This window comes from Drosophila albomicans, chromosome 3 (assembly GCF_009650485.2).
Source record: "Drosophila albomicans strain 15112-1751.03 chromosome 3, ASM965048v2, whole genome shotgun sequence".
In the NCBI taxonomy this organism is placed as follows: domain Eukaryota; kingdom Metazoa; phylum Arthropoda; class Insecta; order Diptera; family Drosophilidae; genus Drosophila; species Drosophila albomicans.
Window position 1 is genome coordinate 9,295,520 of NC_047629.2, and position 15,631 is coordinate 9,311,150.

Below are 15,631 nucleotides of genomic sequence, written 5' to 3' on the forward strand. Positions count from 1 at the left end.
GCTTTGTGAAATGAAAAAGTTGAACTTAACCGATGGAAATTTATGTACACATACGAGTTTTTCGTAGTTACGAGTATTGTAAATAAATGTCTAGGTGTTTTATTTTAATCTTAAATTTGAATTATCTGTTTCTGTTATCTGTATTGTATTTACACAGTTTCATTTTATACAAAATATAATATTCGCTTCACTTAAGTATATTTAATATACGACAATATTTCTAGCTTCTCTTGAGTTTGAGTGTGTGCCATTTGAACTACAGGTAAATATATCAAATATAGTATAGTATAATATAAAGCCACAGCTCTAAAGTGTTATTTGTCTCAATTGTGTGTAAAAGTTCCTAAATAGCATATTTACTACTTTATTTACATAATAATATATACTTAGATATTGATCCTTAGAGGGTTGTAAACTTGTTATTATCTCTTTAAAGCACCAATCAATTTTCTGGCTGATTTAGCTTAAGCGTAAATTTATGCTAGCAAAAAAAATCAAAACTAATAATTATGATTAAAAAAATAATTATTTAATTATTCCACTAGAGGCAAAGTGGTATATGAATATACTATACAAAGATTATAATGTACTGTCGACCTCCGCTAAGGGTTTTTGTAAGTGAAGTTCGACCGTTTATATAAAAATAAACACATTATAGATTAATTCGATTAGCAAAGCTTGCTTAGTTTTGATTGAGGTTTAATTATCAAGCTTTGTTTGTGAATTTACAGTTGAGCTTAAGGCCGAGCTCAAATTTATCCGATGTCTGAAAAATACCCTGTATCCGGTATCCGGCTAACGGATAAAATTAATGCGCTCTTCCACCTATGAAGCATTGACCGATAGGTGGCGCTATTCAATACTGCACCGTGATAAACGTTCACAGCATTTACACTGCCCGATTCTGACACGGCATGTGAGCTATACTAGTTATTATATGATATCATCATTTGTAAGAATTGTATGCCATATTCTGATCTGATTCGTTAACTCAGGTACACAATGTTGAACATGGCTAAGGATGCTATGAGTAGACCGCTTAAAACAACTCCAATTCAAATATTCTATCACTGAGCAATGCCAATTTTTGTAGATCTAGAAGTTCGTTTTGGGGTTAGCGTAGTAAAAGCGTTAGCGCAGGAAACTATATACTACATATATACTTGTATACCTGATAATACTTAGATATGGTAATAATATATATGTTATATATACTCATAGCAATCGATTTGTTTGGAGCGCTATAAAGTTAAACTGTATTGCAGTGTATGTATCCTTGTATCGTTGTCTTTGTGTCTTTGCAACATTTTGGGATTGAGTTCCTTTTCGATTTTTTAACGGAGTCCAGAAATGTGTATTCTGGAACTCCCCAAATCCTAGGACGACTTCATCAGCAATATGGGCCAATATAGGAGCACAAAGACAAAGAACAATATGGGAAATACGGCCCGCGACACTTTATCGATCTCACGCCACATGATCTTCTCCACGCCCGTATCCGTGTCCGTCCAAGCCACCGACAGCAGGCTCTGTCGACGGGCGGGCTTGGGTGGTCCTCCATTGCCCTGCAGCGATGTCTATGGGGGAATACGAATGAATGGAGGATTAGTTGTTGTTCTTAATATGCATTGATTGATTGCGAACGAAGTGGAGTAACCGCATCGATATTTGCGGCTGCGATTACGGTTGCAACTGCACATTACTAAGGCTGGCATGTGTGCCAAGGCAATAGTGGCTGGCACTCACCTGGCCTGGCGTTGTTGGAGTTTGTGTGGCCTTTCGTGACCGTACGGCGCCTCCCTCCCAGCTCGCCACAGTTGCACATTGACCTTTCTCCATATTGCTTATGCGCTGCACATACGAGTACACAAAGGATTGCGGTATAGGTAAGGTTTGGTAAGGTATGGACAGGGAAATGGGTAGAGGCATGGGCATGGGCATGGGCATGGGCATGGACACGGGCATGGAATGATAAAGAAATGTCTTTATTTATTAAAGCGGAACACAGACTTGCGCTTACCATGGGCAGTACCTTTGGTATTCGGTTTACCTGGTACTGGTACTGGACATCCAACACTTTGACAACGACAAATTCAGCGAGGGCAGCGAACACCGACACCATGCATCCGGCCATCCAAAGGTCAAGCGCCTGTCGCATGCAAGTGTTGAATGAGAAGATTAAAGAATTCCGATTAGTTTGGCTCAACTCTATTTCGAGACTTTTTTGTTGGGATCGAGGTATTTGCCTTTACATACGCAACGGGTGGTATATCCGCCCGTAGACCGGTGAACATTGTGACCAGCGTCAGCATGCAGGTGACCAGCAGCGTTACACGTCCCGGAATGGCGTCCAGGCCGAGCCAGAAGCTGAACCACGACAGCATGACAACCAGCGAGGATGGAGCAAATGTCTGGATCAGATGATGGCCAATCTGCCGCTCGAAGCGAAAGTAGACGGTGAGACGTGAGAAGTTGCCCACCTTCTCGGGCATATAGCCATCGCTCTCCTCCAGCTCCAAGGGCTGGCCGAGATTGTATTGCAGCAGTTTTAGCTCTGGATTGAGCGTTACACCCGAGTCGGACCACCGCAGCTTTACCTTCTGATTGTTGGACGAAACTTGAATCGAAGAACGAGATTATCGATAAGCATAAAGCATACTGCAAACGTAAAGGTGTACTCACAACTCTCAATGTAAATGGGACATACTTGGATGTCCATGGGGTAGAGTTGGAACTCCATCTGGCAGGCAATTATGGCATGCATGCGAGCTGCATATCGAACGGTTTTATTCTTGTATAGCGTCACCGATGTGAACTTGTGCGTCAGGGTAGCTATTTCTACAACGAGAGAAGACATCGAAAAGACGTTGCAGAGATGCGGGAACAAAGTTGTTTCGATTAGAACTATGGCATTGGTAGGCACTCATTGTCTGATCTGATCTGATCTGAACTGATTTGATCTGATATCTGATGTTTCAACTAGTGACTACTGCGATGTGTAGGTGCAAGTGGCTTCTTTGTTTGCTCCTGTTCCGAAGAATGAGTATTGTATTATAAGCAAATGACTTCAATTGAAATGTAATGAGCTGCACCTATTGCTTTGATTGAGAGATAGCTAAATACCCTTCAATATCCTGTCAAAGTATTCTAACGAAGCTAGCAAAACTATTGAATAATTTATGAACGTGTTTGTAATAGTGCATGAATAATTTTATAATGAAATGAGAAGTGCCTGGTGCAAAATTTTAAGGAATAACTTTCATCTATAAAAATTACAGTTCAGGTTCCTAAGTTCCAGGACTATAGAAGCGGCTTTTTTCAAATCCAATATTATCAAATATTTTCTAAATCTAAATAAATAAATTTTTAAGAGGATTTTCCTTAAAGCATAGAGAATAAATAAAGAATCCTTAAAATTAAATTCAACTCTATAAACCAAAACTTTTAATACTCTCTAACTAATGAATTTAAGAATTCTCTCGACTTTTCATTTGAATTCTTTATAAAGGCAATATCAGCATGAAACCAGCATTATAATATGAAAATATCAAGGGCCTTTATTAAATTCTACATTTTTTGAGCAGTATAAATCGATTTTCGTGGGCGCTGACATTGGTGCAACCAACACATAAACCATGAAAACAAGTCCCAGATCTTATCGCTTTTCATGCAATTGTACATTTTCAACAATACTATGGACTTTGGACTTTGGTTTGGTAATTGTTCGCAGACGTATGTACATATATACATATGTATAACGCCTGCTATATACTAATGCAGGAACTAAAACACCTTTGGTTGACCGTGACATTGAAAGCGATTTGGTCAGCGTGCGATTAATATCTAACTCGCGTCAGCAAATATTTGGTGTTGTAGTCGTTGATGGAGGAAAAGGACGAGGCATAAACTCTTATTTCGCATTGATGTTTAAAGAAGTTTTTCGCTAAGCTTAGAATAGTGATTTTATTACTATCCAATGAGATTAGTGCCAACACAATAATTTTATTATACCCGCTACACATAGGGTAGAAGGGTATTAAAACTTTGTGCCAGCAGGAAATGTATGTCACAAGGTAGAAGGATGCATATCCGACCCTATAAAGTATATATTTTCTTGATCAGCGTCAACAGCCGATACGATCTAGCCATGTTCGTCTGTCTGTCTGTCCGTACGAACACCTTGATCTCAGAGACTATAAGAGATAGAGCTATCATTTTCGACAGCATTTGTTATGTTTGCACGCAGATCAAGTTTGTTTCAAATTGTTGCCACGCCCACTTCCGCGCCAGCAAATCGACAAAAATCGATTAACATGCGAGTTTTGGTATATACAATAATAAATATAGTATTTGTGATTCCTGAAAATTTGGTTGCGAAGTTACTACTTTCACTACTTACTAGGCGTTTTAGTTGCTTTGGCTAACAATCTGGTATTTTGTGCGGTCTATGGTATATTTTGAATGGGGTACTGTATCGATATGCCAAATATACTATTTGGTACTTTTTTTGTATATTTTATACCGCAATATTTTGCTGTTATTCAAAATGCGTAGCGGGTATCTCAAATCGAGCACACTCGACTGTATCTTTCTTACTTGTTTCTCTTTTCTTTTATTTACAATCTGTCTGTTTAAGCAATAAGTAAATAGTAAATTAATATTAAATTAACAGAAATGGCAGTTTTCCAATGAGTTCTGCTCTTATACTGTATATAACATATTTTCAGTTGGTTGGATTTATCTATCAGAGAGATCGAGTATGTGGTATCTTTTCAGTCTTCTTACTGTTACATTGTTGTATACTAGACTTAAGGCTAAATTATTTTTGTGGTTATGGAGTCTATCGATGTATTTCTTACTAAACTTCTTTATTTCTTCTTTTGATTGGTAACGCTGAAGTATCTCAATATTTGAGTAGCTAGCAGTCCCCCAGAGTTGTTGTTCCCCAACAATAAAAGAAAAAGTTTTATACTACGTTTATTTCTGTCCAAAATTTAGCTTTCGTTGTTGGCGCTCAGTTTATTTGTATCCTAAGCTGTGCTGGATGGCAACGAAGATTTGTGCACAATACGATGAATATATCTTTTTTTGTGTGTGTAAAATGTATATTTTCAAATGTGTACCAATATTTTAAGTTTTATAAAAAATTATTTATTTGGAATGGTATATTCATGATCTTATGCTGAACAATTTAACAATAAGATATACATGTGTTTTGCGTAGTTTGGTGTATTTGCTAATATGATATGGAAAACCAGTCAATGACTCGATTTCTCTCAGATATACAAAAGCGCATGAAATAATATAGCCTTGCAGGTATATATTTCTTAGAATAGATTTTGGAAATAACTTTGTTTAAATAGAAAATTATGCCTTGGGAACATGTAAGTCTGCAAGGGTACATAATATTCGGCTTGCCGAAGCGAGAATCTTCGGATATTTACATATCGTATCGATCATATTGCATATGAGATAATTTGTGGTCTCTTTTGAGGTTTGTTTTATTTGAATGTCAACACAAAAACACATTCTAGTTTTGTTAGTAGGTATACTTAAAGTTTTGTCTAGATGAAAGTTTTTAGATTCTCTTTCATCTTTATTGCGTAGCATAGAAGTTGAGGCAACATATGGACTTCCAAATCCTAGTAGAAGTTTGCATTGTGTATTTGTTTGTTATTATTATTATTTTTTTTGTAGGTTTGAGTTGTTTGTATTTGGAAATATTAAAAACAATGGAAATCAAAAGTAAAAAAAAAACAAATACCATATTATTACTTACAAATTAAATGCGTAGATAAGTAAGGAGTGCATGAAGGACACTAATTAGTGATATCTATTGGTTTTGGAAAGATTCAGCAATGCAACTAAAATCCCAGCCCATATGCACTCACTTCACAAGTTATAAACTATACTAACACACATTATAGGGACAGCATTTAGACTCTTTATTGTTATTGTTGAACTTACCGGCAATTTTCGAATTTAGAAAATACGGATCTGGTTGCCAAAGGTTGTCGAAAAATTCAGGAAGTAAAGTGACATAGTCGTCGCCCTCTTCGAATATGTCATCCGATATTTCCAGTCGGGATTCCATCCAACGTTGATGTATAAACATGTCAACTCTGTAAATGAATATATAATGACTGAATGACGGACGCACATTATCATTGTTCTCTGAAGACATTGAATTGTGTGCTGTCTTTATCGCTTACCTAAAGTCCATATCCTCTACATTAATTGAGTTAATATCTACAACAAATATGCTAAAGTCTACTATCACTGGTGAGCCCTTCTTTGAGGGCGGTCGCATTTCTGTAAATAGAAAGAGACGATAAATTAAATATAATACTATATTAAATATAATACCATCACAGTCATTAAAATCCGCGTATCGCCACAAAACAGGCGTCGACAGTCTATTCCAAGTTTACTTAAGTAAATTTGAATAATAAAGTGGAAGAATTTTTTCGTGCGCCAATTCATTTGCCCGTTTCTGTTCTTCTCCTCTTCGACTACACATGGCTTGGAAGGAAGGAATACTATGGGTAGGTTATGGATGGTCTAATAGTTTGGGGCATCAGGCATTTTTCAAGTTCATGGACTAACATGTAGCATGAAGCCCTTAGGCTTCAGTAGTATAGTATTGCACAACTGTGAAAATCGATGAAACCAGAGGCGTTGCTATTCCCTAATTATCTAGAATAATACCGATGATATACTGTGTAGTAGTAACAGTCAAGTAAGCCACACTATTCATCACAATAATTTGAGGAATTATTTGTTATTATTTAGCTAACAGCACCTCGATGCGATGTCAACTCATCTAAAATTCGTGCAGCTTGCACGATTTTACCCAACGAATAAAATTGCATTTGAGGACATATGGGAAGCAAAGATATGTGGGTAGAAAATGTATTAATACTCTAAATATTAACTAAAATCGTGGTTTAAAATAATACGTATACTTCCTTGCACTAAAATTAATAATATAATCAAAAATAAAATTAATTTAATTGCGGAATTAGACAAAAAGAAGAGGCAAATAAAAGTTTTTCGTAAATTTCAGTTTTAATATGAATAAGTAAGATAATTTCCAAAAATAAACAAGTAAATTGTAGAACAATGGACGATACATTTTAAGATCTGCCTATTTTAACAATAACTAAATTGTATGATTATTATTAAATTAAAAGAAATTGTAGTTATCCAATGAGTCCTGCTATTATATATTATATATATAACATCTTTTCAGTTGCTTGTATTTATACAAATTTTTAAAGTGAAAGAGAGAATGAGAAAGGTAATCCATTGCAATGTGGCTAAACCCAACAATTAGGTTACACATATGGCAAGTCTATCACCTTAAATATAGTATTTCAAGTCCGAAATAACCATGAATAATAATAATGAAAAATAAAGAGGGAAGAAGAATTGTGAGAAATGAGTAAGTGAATTCTCATCTCATCGCTTCGTTAAATCGATTGCAGCAGTTCTCACTTCTGACGTTGTCGAGGACATTTCGTCTAAATGTTTGTACGGATGAATACTATATACATGAGGGGACACATATGTACATAAGTAGTAATTACAGAAATTAAGCGAATATATTCCAGCTAAAGCCAAAACGGGCCTCGATGGTGAAAGACCCTGAAATTGGCTGCGTCACGATAAACGCCACACGCAACATTCATTCTGACGCCAACAATGGCAATAAACCAAATCCTAAAAAGTCCATGCAATTAACTCCATGGAACCGTGGAATAAAAAAGCAAACAGAGGGAAAAAACGTAATGAAACATGATTGAGATACCAAAGGAAAAGAAGCAAAAAGAAAGGTGAACTCAGAAGAACAAAAAAAAAAAATCAAAGCGAATATTAAATAGAAAGAACGCAGTCGAAATGCAGTTCTAGAGACTCGGCCAAGTACACACAAATATTGCACACTTACCCTTGACATAATTAGGCGGAAGAACCACTCGGGGCTTCGTTGTGTAGTTGTAGTTCATGTGGGTGTCCGTGGCCTCACTAATCCTGAAAATGGCCAAAAACAAAAAAGAAAGAAAAAAGAATTGGAAAAAAACACAATCGGATATGATACTATATACATCCCATATAGGCAAGAGAGTTAGTTGATGGTAGTTGCTTGATGGTTGATGGTTGATGGCTGATGGTCGATGGTTGAGGCCCAGTTTAGTCATCAGGGGCACATGCAACTATTGTTTGTTGTGAAACTTTGTCAATTTAAGTCTCAACTGCAAATTAACTCACTTCGTGTCTGGGTCTGTCTGGCTGGCTATAAGTACAATATTTATACATGCAAAATTCAGTATTCTGACAGAACCCTAAGGAGGGGAGGGGTCCAACCTTAAAGCTGCCTGCCCCATACAGAGAATACGGAGAGTATTCGTGCTGGAACCCCATTTTACTGTGATTCGATTCGACCTTGTCGGGGTTTTGTCAAACGGCTTGCCAATACGAATACTGTATGCTAATATTTGTCTCATGTAAAGGTTATTCAAGTATTCCACAAATTCCAAACAAAATGGCGCATATGCAATTCCTAAACACTGACGTTTAATGATTCCTATTAGAAATGGAGAATGAGAATGCTACCAACAACAAACATGGTATGACACAACATCCCAAACCAACTACAGCTACAACTTCAGCCCATCTAGTTAGTGCGCCTGACTATAAAATCAATCAAGTCAGTTGTTATTTGCTAAAGCGGATTTCCGTTTCCGTTAAATTTCAAACAAAATCGGTATTCGAAATACGTCAGAGCCTCAAAAAGCCACTGCGCGAATTTCTCTTCAGTCTGTCGGAAGGGAAAGGAGCGTAGAAATTTAAAAAAGGCGTGGCAGTAGACAATTTGATATAGCCGTGTCCGTTTGTTTGAATTATAATATGTATGTCAGTTAGTTTGTAGTAAAACTTTCATGATAAAGTGCAGTATAGTTTGCCATTTTTACTGATCGTATCTGGCTGCTATATCACAAAGTTTTCATAGAAAATTGTAGAATTGTTGTCAAAAGCTTTGTTATTTTCAACAGAACTTTGGTAAAGGAAGTTTTTCTTGAGTATCCAGTTCTAATGGCATTTGTTTTTTAATTTTTAGCTTATTATAAACTTAACATTTTATATTTGTTTTACGAGATACTGAAGTATATTTAAATGCTATGTTGGATTTTATATTGAAAGACTTTGTTGTACTGAATAGCGGATCCTAAGGTCACCAATTTAACATTATATGAAAAAGTCTTGAGATTAAAAGGACATTTTACAATAAGGAGTTAAAAATGCACTCAAAAGCTATCAAAACTAGGTTTTTCTTTATACATTTGGAAATATTGATAAATTCAGTTTCATATCTGTCTAATATCATTTTTTATTCCAGTCATCCTTTTAAAGTACAATACTTTAAATGCTAATTATTTCAATCTGTTGTAAACTGAATTAAAAAGATATTACGTCAAAATTGAGTTAAAAAAGAACCAATTAAAGAAACAAATAATTAAAAATGTGGCTAGTTGATGTTGTGATATGATTTATGGAGACAATTTCGAGTCTCACTTGCATTTGTAGTGAGCAGAATATATTCCTTAAAGCGGCATTTTGTGCTTTGAAGGGTCAAGTGTAATTTGAACTCACCACATCAATATGAATGTCAATCCAAGCGATATGAATGCTTTTGTGTTGTATTTGCCCAGCATGATGTTGACGACGGAACAGAAAATGAAACCAAACCTCAAATCATCTCACTTTACATCGACGTGGGAATTTCATAATTCGCTTTAGAAAATCTGCAACACGATATAGCGACAGTGACAGCGATATTGAGTCGTATAATTTATATTTGTTTTATTTAAGATTTGTTGTTTAAAATAATTGTAATTTATTTCATTTCAGGAGCACTGCACAAAGTATAGTAGAGGACATAGCATAAAGGTATTCCGAAAATATTTGCTAAGTATTAAGTTGATATATGTAATTAGATTTGAACAGGTTGTTGAATTGTTCTTTTTTGTTTTCTTTTGGTTCTACGGTTGTTCGGTCGGTTCGGTGTAGCTCGACTTGATACCAGCTCAGTTCGCGTTCTAATATCGAATAAAGAATCCGTTGTCCACACGTCAACTACTACCGCAAATCGGACTTGTGTGCTCGCTAGATAAACACATCTGTATGTGTGTATGTAGGGGCTGAACATTTATCTCATGATTTCTGCTGTCGGATATGCACATATGTTCATAGATTGTGCGATTATCGGTCCATCTGTGTGGGAGGCAAGCTCGTAAAATGATATAGCTGCCACTAAGATGGCGACAGAGACGGAGACGAAGACGAAGATGTGTGAAGCTCGCTAGCCAGGCAGTCAGGCAGGCAGCTGAGTACGCATATGTAAGTGTAACTGTAGCTGCCACTGTAATTGTGGCACACTTCGCGTCAACAGTCAATGGACGAGCAAGACAATTGAATCGCGTGCCGATTTCACTTAAGCGCGCGCGCGCTTTAAATATTATCGTTATCGTTATCGCCACAATTTTGGACAGCAGTACACAAAGCGAATCATTTATTAGCTTATATAATGGACAAATCCATTGTGAACTTATCCGGAAATAACAAAAAGGAATCCTGACAGCTTAAGCTTCACATTGACGTTGTCTCATGTGCACATACTACATATAAGAAGAATTGCATTTGTTTGCAAAAAAAAAAAAAAAAAACCAATTGCCATCAATTAGGTTGGAAAGAGTCGAAAGTCGCCTAAAAATATCGGTTCTAAGTAGTTATAATTTGTATAGCATGCACATACATAATACATATATTGTCTATAGGAACTGGAAACTGACAACTGACACTGGCAGCCAGCGACACCGACACCGAAACCGACATTGACATTGGCACTGGCGCTGGCAATGGATGCGAATGGGAATGGAAATGGGAATGGGAATGACGGTTCTCGCCATTCAAATTAAAAATTCCACTTCAATGAGTGGACCGCAAGATGAAGCATATCCGGCTAAGCCCCAGTCGAGGAGGAGGTACATAAACACTTTAGTATGTAGATCTGTGGATCTTTAGATCTCTTGATATCCAACAAAAACCAAAACAACAACTGTGAACATACAAACATATATGATCATGCATATTTGAATCAAGTTGAGCGTTTTTATTGCAATTTTGATTACTGTTCATAATTGTTTAAATATTTATGAACAATCTGCAGAAAGTACACCAGATAGAAGACAATTAAATTGCTTTTGCGTGACATTTGTATGCCACAAATTAAATCTGTAGATCCATTTATATTAATCATGTTATGTTTGTTTCTTGCGGTAAACTTGAAATGTATTCACACGTAACCGAACTTATTACGTTTAACTATTATAAATTAATTTTAAATTACGTTTAAAAAGCACTGCATTAAAATGTTTTAATTAATGTTATTTATTTTTGTGTTTTTTTTTTTGCTTGTGCCGTTAAAAGGCAAACGCTCTTTTGTAACGGCAACACACGAGCTTTCACGACTTGTCACGAGTTTTTCCCACTGAGTTCGGCATTTGGGCATGAAACTCAATGACTGCGGGGATTGGGGGGAATACGATGAGTAACTGTTTTAGGCTTTTGGCAGAGAACACACAGAAAGACAATATTAATTGGTTTACTTTTGCACATTTGATTATTGAATATTTGATTCGGATTTTGCTGGCAGAACACGTATTTGACCTTTCAACTGTTTGGCACTGACACTATTAACCAACAATTAACTGAACAGCAACAGCGACAGCAACAGCAACCGCAACCACAACAACAAACGACAACGGGAACGACAAAGAGAATAACAATAGTTAACTGGTGGAAATTACCGCGTTTTGTTGGCCGACACGCGTTTGAATCCTTTCGGCTTCGCTCAGGAACTGAACACAACTGAAAATGCGCGAATTTCTTTGCTGCTTTCTTGCCACTTTAACAGAACGCGATGCCAACCAACAGTCAACAGTCAACGGCGACGCCGCCGCTGCTGCCGCTACTGGCCGCTAGTGTTCACTGCAGATGGTGATGGTGATGGTGAAGGAGCAGGAGGAGAGAGGCGAAAGGAGGAGAAAGTAGCGGCATGGGCACGACAACTGTGACGGTTTCCATTTACAAGGAGTTTGTTGAGTATCGTGCTGGGAAAGCGTGCGAGCTCGAGCTTGGTTCCAAATTGGTGTTAGGTTCCGTTAGGCGCCATGGAAATGTGGCCATGTGGATTGTGGATTTTTAATCATTCACAATGCTAGCACAAATCAAAGCCATTAATTAGGTTAAATTATCTGATTCATTACTATGATTATTATGCTGATGATTTCTGCAAATACCCAATTCCTAATATGATTATTTACAAATGTGAAAATATATTATAAAAATTGCTACTTAATCCCAATTCGAGTTTGTTGACTTGGAATTTCCAAATTGAAATTTCCCAAATATCAAAATCCATAAACAAAAAGTGCTCAACTAATCCTTCATAATTGTCGTCGTATTTCTATATAGTATAATATATGTAGTGGCAATATAAATGTACAATTACATAGGTGCAAATGTGATGTGGGGGAACTTTCCAGTTGTAACACCCACCCTGCATATTTAAGTACTCCGGCGTACTTAGTTATCTAGCTGGAAATCGCGCCTGCCTTTTCTCATGTCTCATGGGAAAGCCTATATGGTGTTTTTAGGACTCGAATTTACTTAGTATAATAGCAACACACTCGCATACACACTAATTCATACATATGCATATAACTAGGTATATTATTATATAAGTGAAATTTAAAGTCGCATCTGTCACGGGAGGTGAAAGGCATTTGTTATGACAATTTGTTGCTGTTAGTCACAGCAATGTAAATTAATGCGCCCCAGTGTTCAGCAAGATAGATACCTCTTAGTCTTTCCGCCACACGCTAGATGGCGCTAACGATAATATATTTTGGCAAGCGTATTTTTCATTTGCCACCACTGATATTCAAATAGCAATGTGAAAAGTAAATTAACCATAAAACTAGTTTATTAAATTCTCCTCTGAAATTTCGCAATAATTACTTAATAAGTAAAGGGTATTTTGCATGGCTTTATCAATGAAACAAAGCCATGTACTTACAAAAAATAATGTATGTCTGTAACAATGTTTGCTTTTCAGCAAATCGGCTGACAACGTCATTTGCTTCCCCAACAGTCCCAAACCAGAGCCCAAGCCAATGTTGTCGAGTTGTGGTTAATTGTCGCGTGGCTCGTTGTTGTCTATTTATTGCCAGTATATACATAAATAGAGGTATATAAGTACTTCAGTGAGGGGAAAGAGCAAATAAACAAAAGCAACCGGTCCAAAATGGTTTACTTGTTGTTACCTCATTCATTTTGCTTTATTTACAGTTTTTTGTTTCTTTTATTTGATCCAATATAATTAGATTATTTACAAAAATAGTAATTGATAGACTCTGCCGAAAGTTAAATAAATTTTGTCTCAATCAATAGAAATTTGCAAAGAGTATATGGATTTCGGTTTGTCTCCGCATTTTCACAATATAGACACGCAAGTCCTGCTTGGAGTAAAACACATACCAAAGCTATTCCTGAGCATGACTCTAATATCAAATGCACCCGCAATATGAGCAAAAGAATTATTGGTAATTGCATAACAAATAACTTTGCATTTGAGTTAAACATACATATTTATGTTAGCAAATGCAAGCACATTTTAGTACATGCATTGAAAAAAGTATTTAAAACTAACATTTTCAAGAATAACATCTTGACACTAAAGTTAAAGGGCTTAAACAATTGTGGAACCTTGCTGGTTGGTGCGTTGGTTAATCTTCACATGTCTCTGCCGTTTTTGCTCCTCTTTGAATGCCTCTGTGTTGGCCTTCTTTTCGATGCGTCGTTCACTGCGGTAATCCTTGAGCAAACGTTTTCGTTCGCGTTTCTCCTCGGGAGTTTCATCCTTGGGGCGTATAGAGAGAACACTGAGTGTGGACAGGACAGATTTGGCACATAGCGATTTAGGACCCGTTGCACTTGGTGAATCGTCCGCCAAATTGGCTAGTGCTTTTGCAGTCAGCTGACCATCGGCACCACCGCGCAGCACATTTGTAGGAAGACCCGTTTTGGGATCAATCTGAATTGTCGCTGCACGACGATTCGCGCGCGGCTCGTCGATCAACTTGGGATGGTTGTAAATATTTGAGTAGGTTGACAAGATCGACTCGCAGTCCCATTTTTTCTCCTTGGCATCTTCCACTTCGTAGTCGACAAGATCGTCTGTTGGATCGTGTTCACCATCGACAACATTTTCATACTTTTTAACGCGTTCACGATCCCATTCTTTGTCGTATTCCAAGTCGTCGGATTTCTTCTTGAATTCCTTAAAACATTGCATAACAACGGGATGCTTTTGATGCCAGTTTCCCTCAATTTCTTCCAAGGCCAAATCACCCAACTCAGGATCATCATAGCTGGCATAGAAACGTTCGAAGCGATCGTCTAGCAAAGTTAACTGTTCATTACGCCGAATTACACTTGATGACATTGAATATTCAGTGAAGCGCGATTTGGTTTCTTCGTCATCGAAACGACGTTTTCGCAATAGCGGGGCAAGACGATCCATAAGTTCATCAGGGTTCTCTTCATCATCATCATCATTTAAATTATCTGAATCGAAATCCATATCATTATCTTCCTCATCGTCCTCCCAATCCTCATCGCCCTCTTCATCATCATCGTCATCGCCACCCATGGCCTGCATAACAAAATCATCTTCCAAATCTTCGTTGTCTTCAAAGTCACTGTCGAGCGCTGCCACTACATCTGGATCCCAATCTGGGCGTGGACCTGGCTGAGGAGCTGCTTTGTTTAACATTCCCTCCGACTCTTCGAATTCACTGGCAAATACAGAACTAGGCAGTGATAGTAGGTTGCGATTCTTGGGCTCTTCTTCATTAGATTTCTTGGCTTGATTCGGGTTCTCCATATATTCCCATACAACATCATTCTCTCGCTTCTTAAGATGTTGCATATAGTCGTAGTCATCATCAAAGTGAATTCCAAACTTTTTGAGCTCCTCTTGGCGTTTCGCTGGATCAACAGGTGTTTCTTTTTCCGGTTTGGACTGCCGAGCACCCGCCTCCAAGAGCACACGTTGCGGCGCAGTTTCATCGGTTACTAGCGGATCGTGCTGACTGCGGTGCACCAAGTGAAACGTGACGGCCTTTTTGCGGTCAATATATGGCTTTTTTCCTTTTACCTACAATTTCAATGCATAAATAATAGCACATTCTTTTGTTAGAGTGTAAAAATTACCATTTTTGTAATGCTGCTGTTGCTTTTTGTCGTTTATAATTGTTGTTTGCGGATTTACCAAATTACAGACTACCTAAACACATGTGCATTAGAGGTGTGCACTAAACGAGATATTATTCGATATACACATATAGTGAAGCTATCGATTTTTGTAGTTGAATGCGATATATATCATTTATGATATATTTGTATTTTTGCTCTTTTCAAATTGATTGTTATCTAAAAAATCGACATAGGAATGCATAATTCTTTCATATTCTGGAAAATTAATTAATAACAGCCACTTTTCCAAGAG

The 15,631-nt window shown here is 37.1% G+C and overlaps 2 protein-coding genes across 14 annotated transcripts; both read right to left on the minus strand.

Moving 5' to 3' along the window:
* Positions 1–83: 83 nt before the first annotated feature.
* LOC117567408 (glycine receptor subunit alpha-2) lies at positions 84–11,965 on the minus strand. 13 transcript variants are annotated; one of them, XR_007954731.1, is made up of 10 exons: positions 9,652–10,105; positions 7,949–8,031; positions 6,213–6,312; positions 5,968–6,143; positions 2,683–2,838; positions 2,247–2,617; positions 2,021–2,149; positions 1,747–1,851; positions 1,172–1,577; positions 84–1,095 (listed from the first exon to the last, which is right to left on the minus strand). XR_007954731.1 is itself a non-coding variant. In XM_052003739.1 (10 exons), exons 2-10 carry the CDS (start codon positions 9,711–9,713, stop codon positions 1,377–1,379), a joined length of 1,383 nt encoding a protein of 460 aa, XP_051859699.1. In that variant the 5' UTR covers positions 9,714–9,803; positions 11,868–11,965; the 3' UTR covers positions 84–1,376. The 13 variants fall into 13 exon arrangements, 12 of the variants coding, with proteins under 12 accessions (XP_051859699.1, XP_051859700.1, XP_051859701.1 ...); XM_052003739.1 differs by adding an exon at positions 11,868–11,965 and having other exon boundaries at positions 84–1,577; positions 9,652–9,803; XM_052003740.1 differs by adding an exon at positions 11,868–11,958 and having other exon boundaries at positions 84–1,577; positions 9,652–9,914.
* A 1,375-nt stretch (positions 11,966–13,340) lies between these two features.
* On the minus strand, positions 13,341–15,456 carry LOC117572226 (protein LTV1 homolog). Its single transcript, XM_034254905.2, has 2 exons — positions 15,337–15,456; positions 13,341–15,280 (listed from the first exon to the last, which is right to left on the minus strand). Exons 1-2 carry the CDS (start codon positions 15,337–15,339, stop codon positions 13,811–13,813), a joined length of 1,473 nt encoding a protein of 490 aa, XP_034110796.1. The 5' UTR covers positions 15,340–15,456; the 3' UTR covers positions 13,341–13,810.
* Positions 15,457–15,631: the final 175 nt, after the last annotated feature.

Bases quoted from the DNA above. Each gene is read 5' to 3' on its own strand.
- LOC117567408 (XM_052003739.1), bottom strand. From the start codon at position 9,713: ATGCTGGGCAAATACAACACAAAAGCATTCATATCGCTTGGATTGACA. The intron at 8,032-9,651 runs GTGAGTTCAAAT...GGCCATTTTCAG, and splicing joins TTGACATTCATATTGATGTG to GATTAGTGAGGCCACGGACA. The intron at 6,144-6,212 runs GTAAGCGATAAA...TCCGTCATTCAG, and splicing joins GTAGAGGATATGGACTTTAG to TCATTATATATTCATTTACA.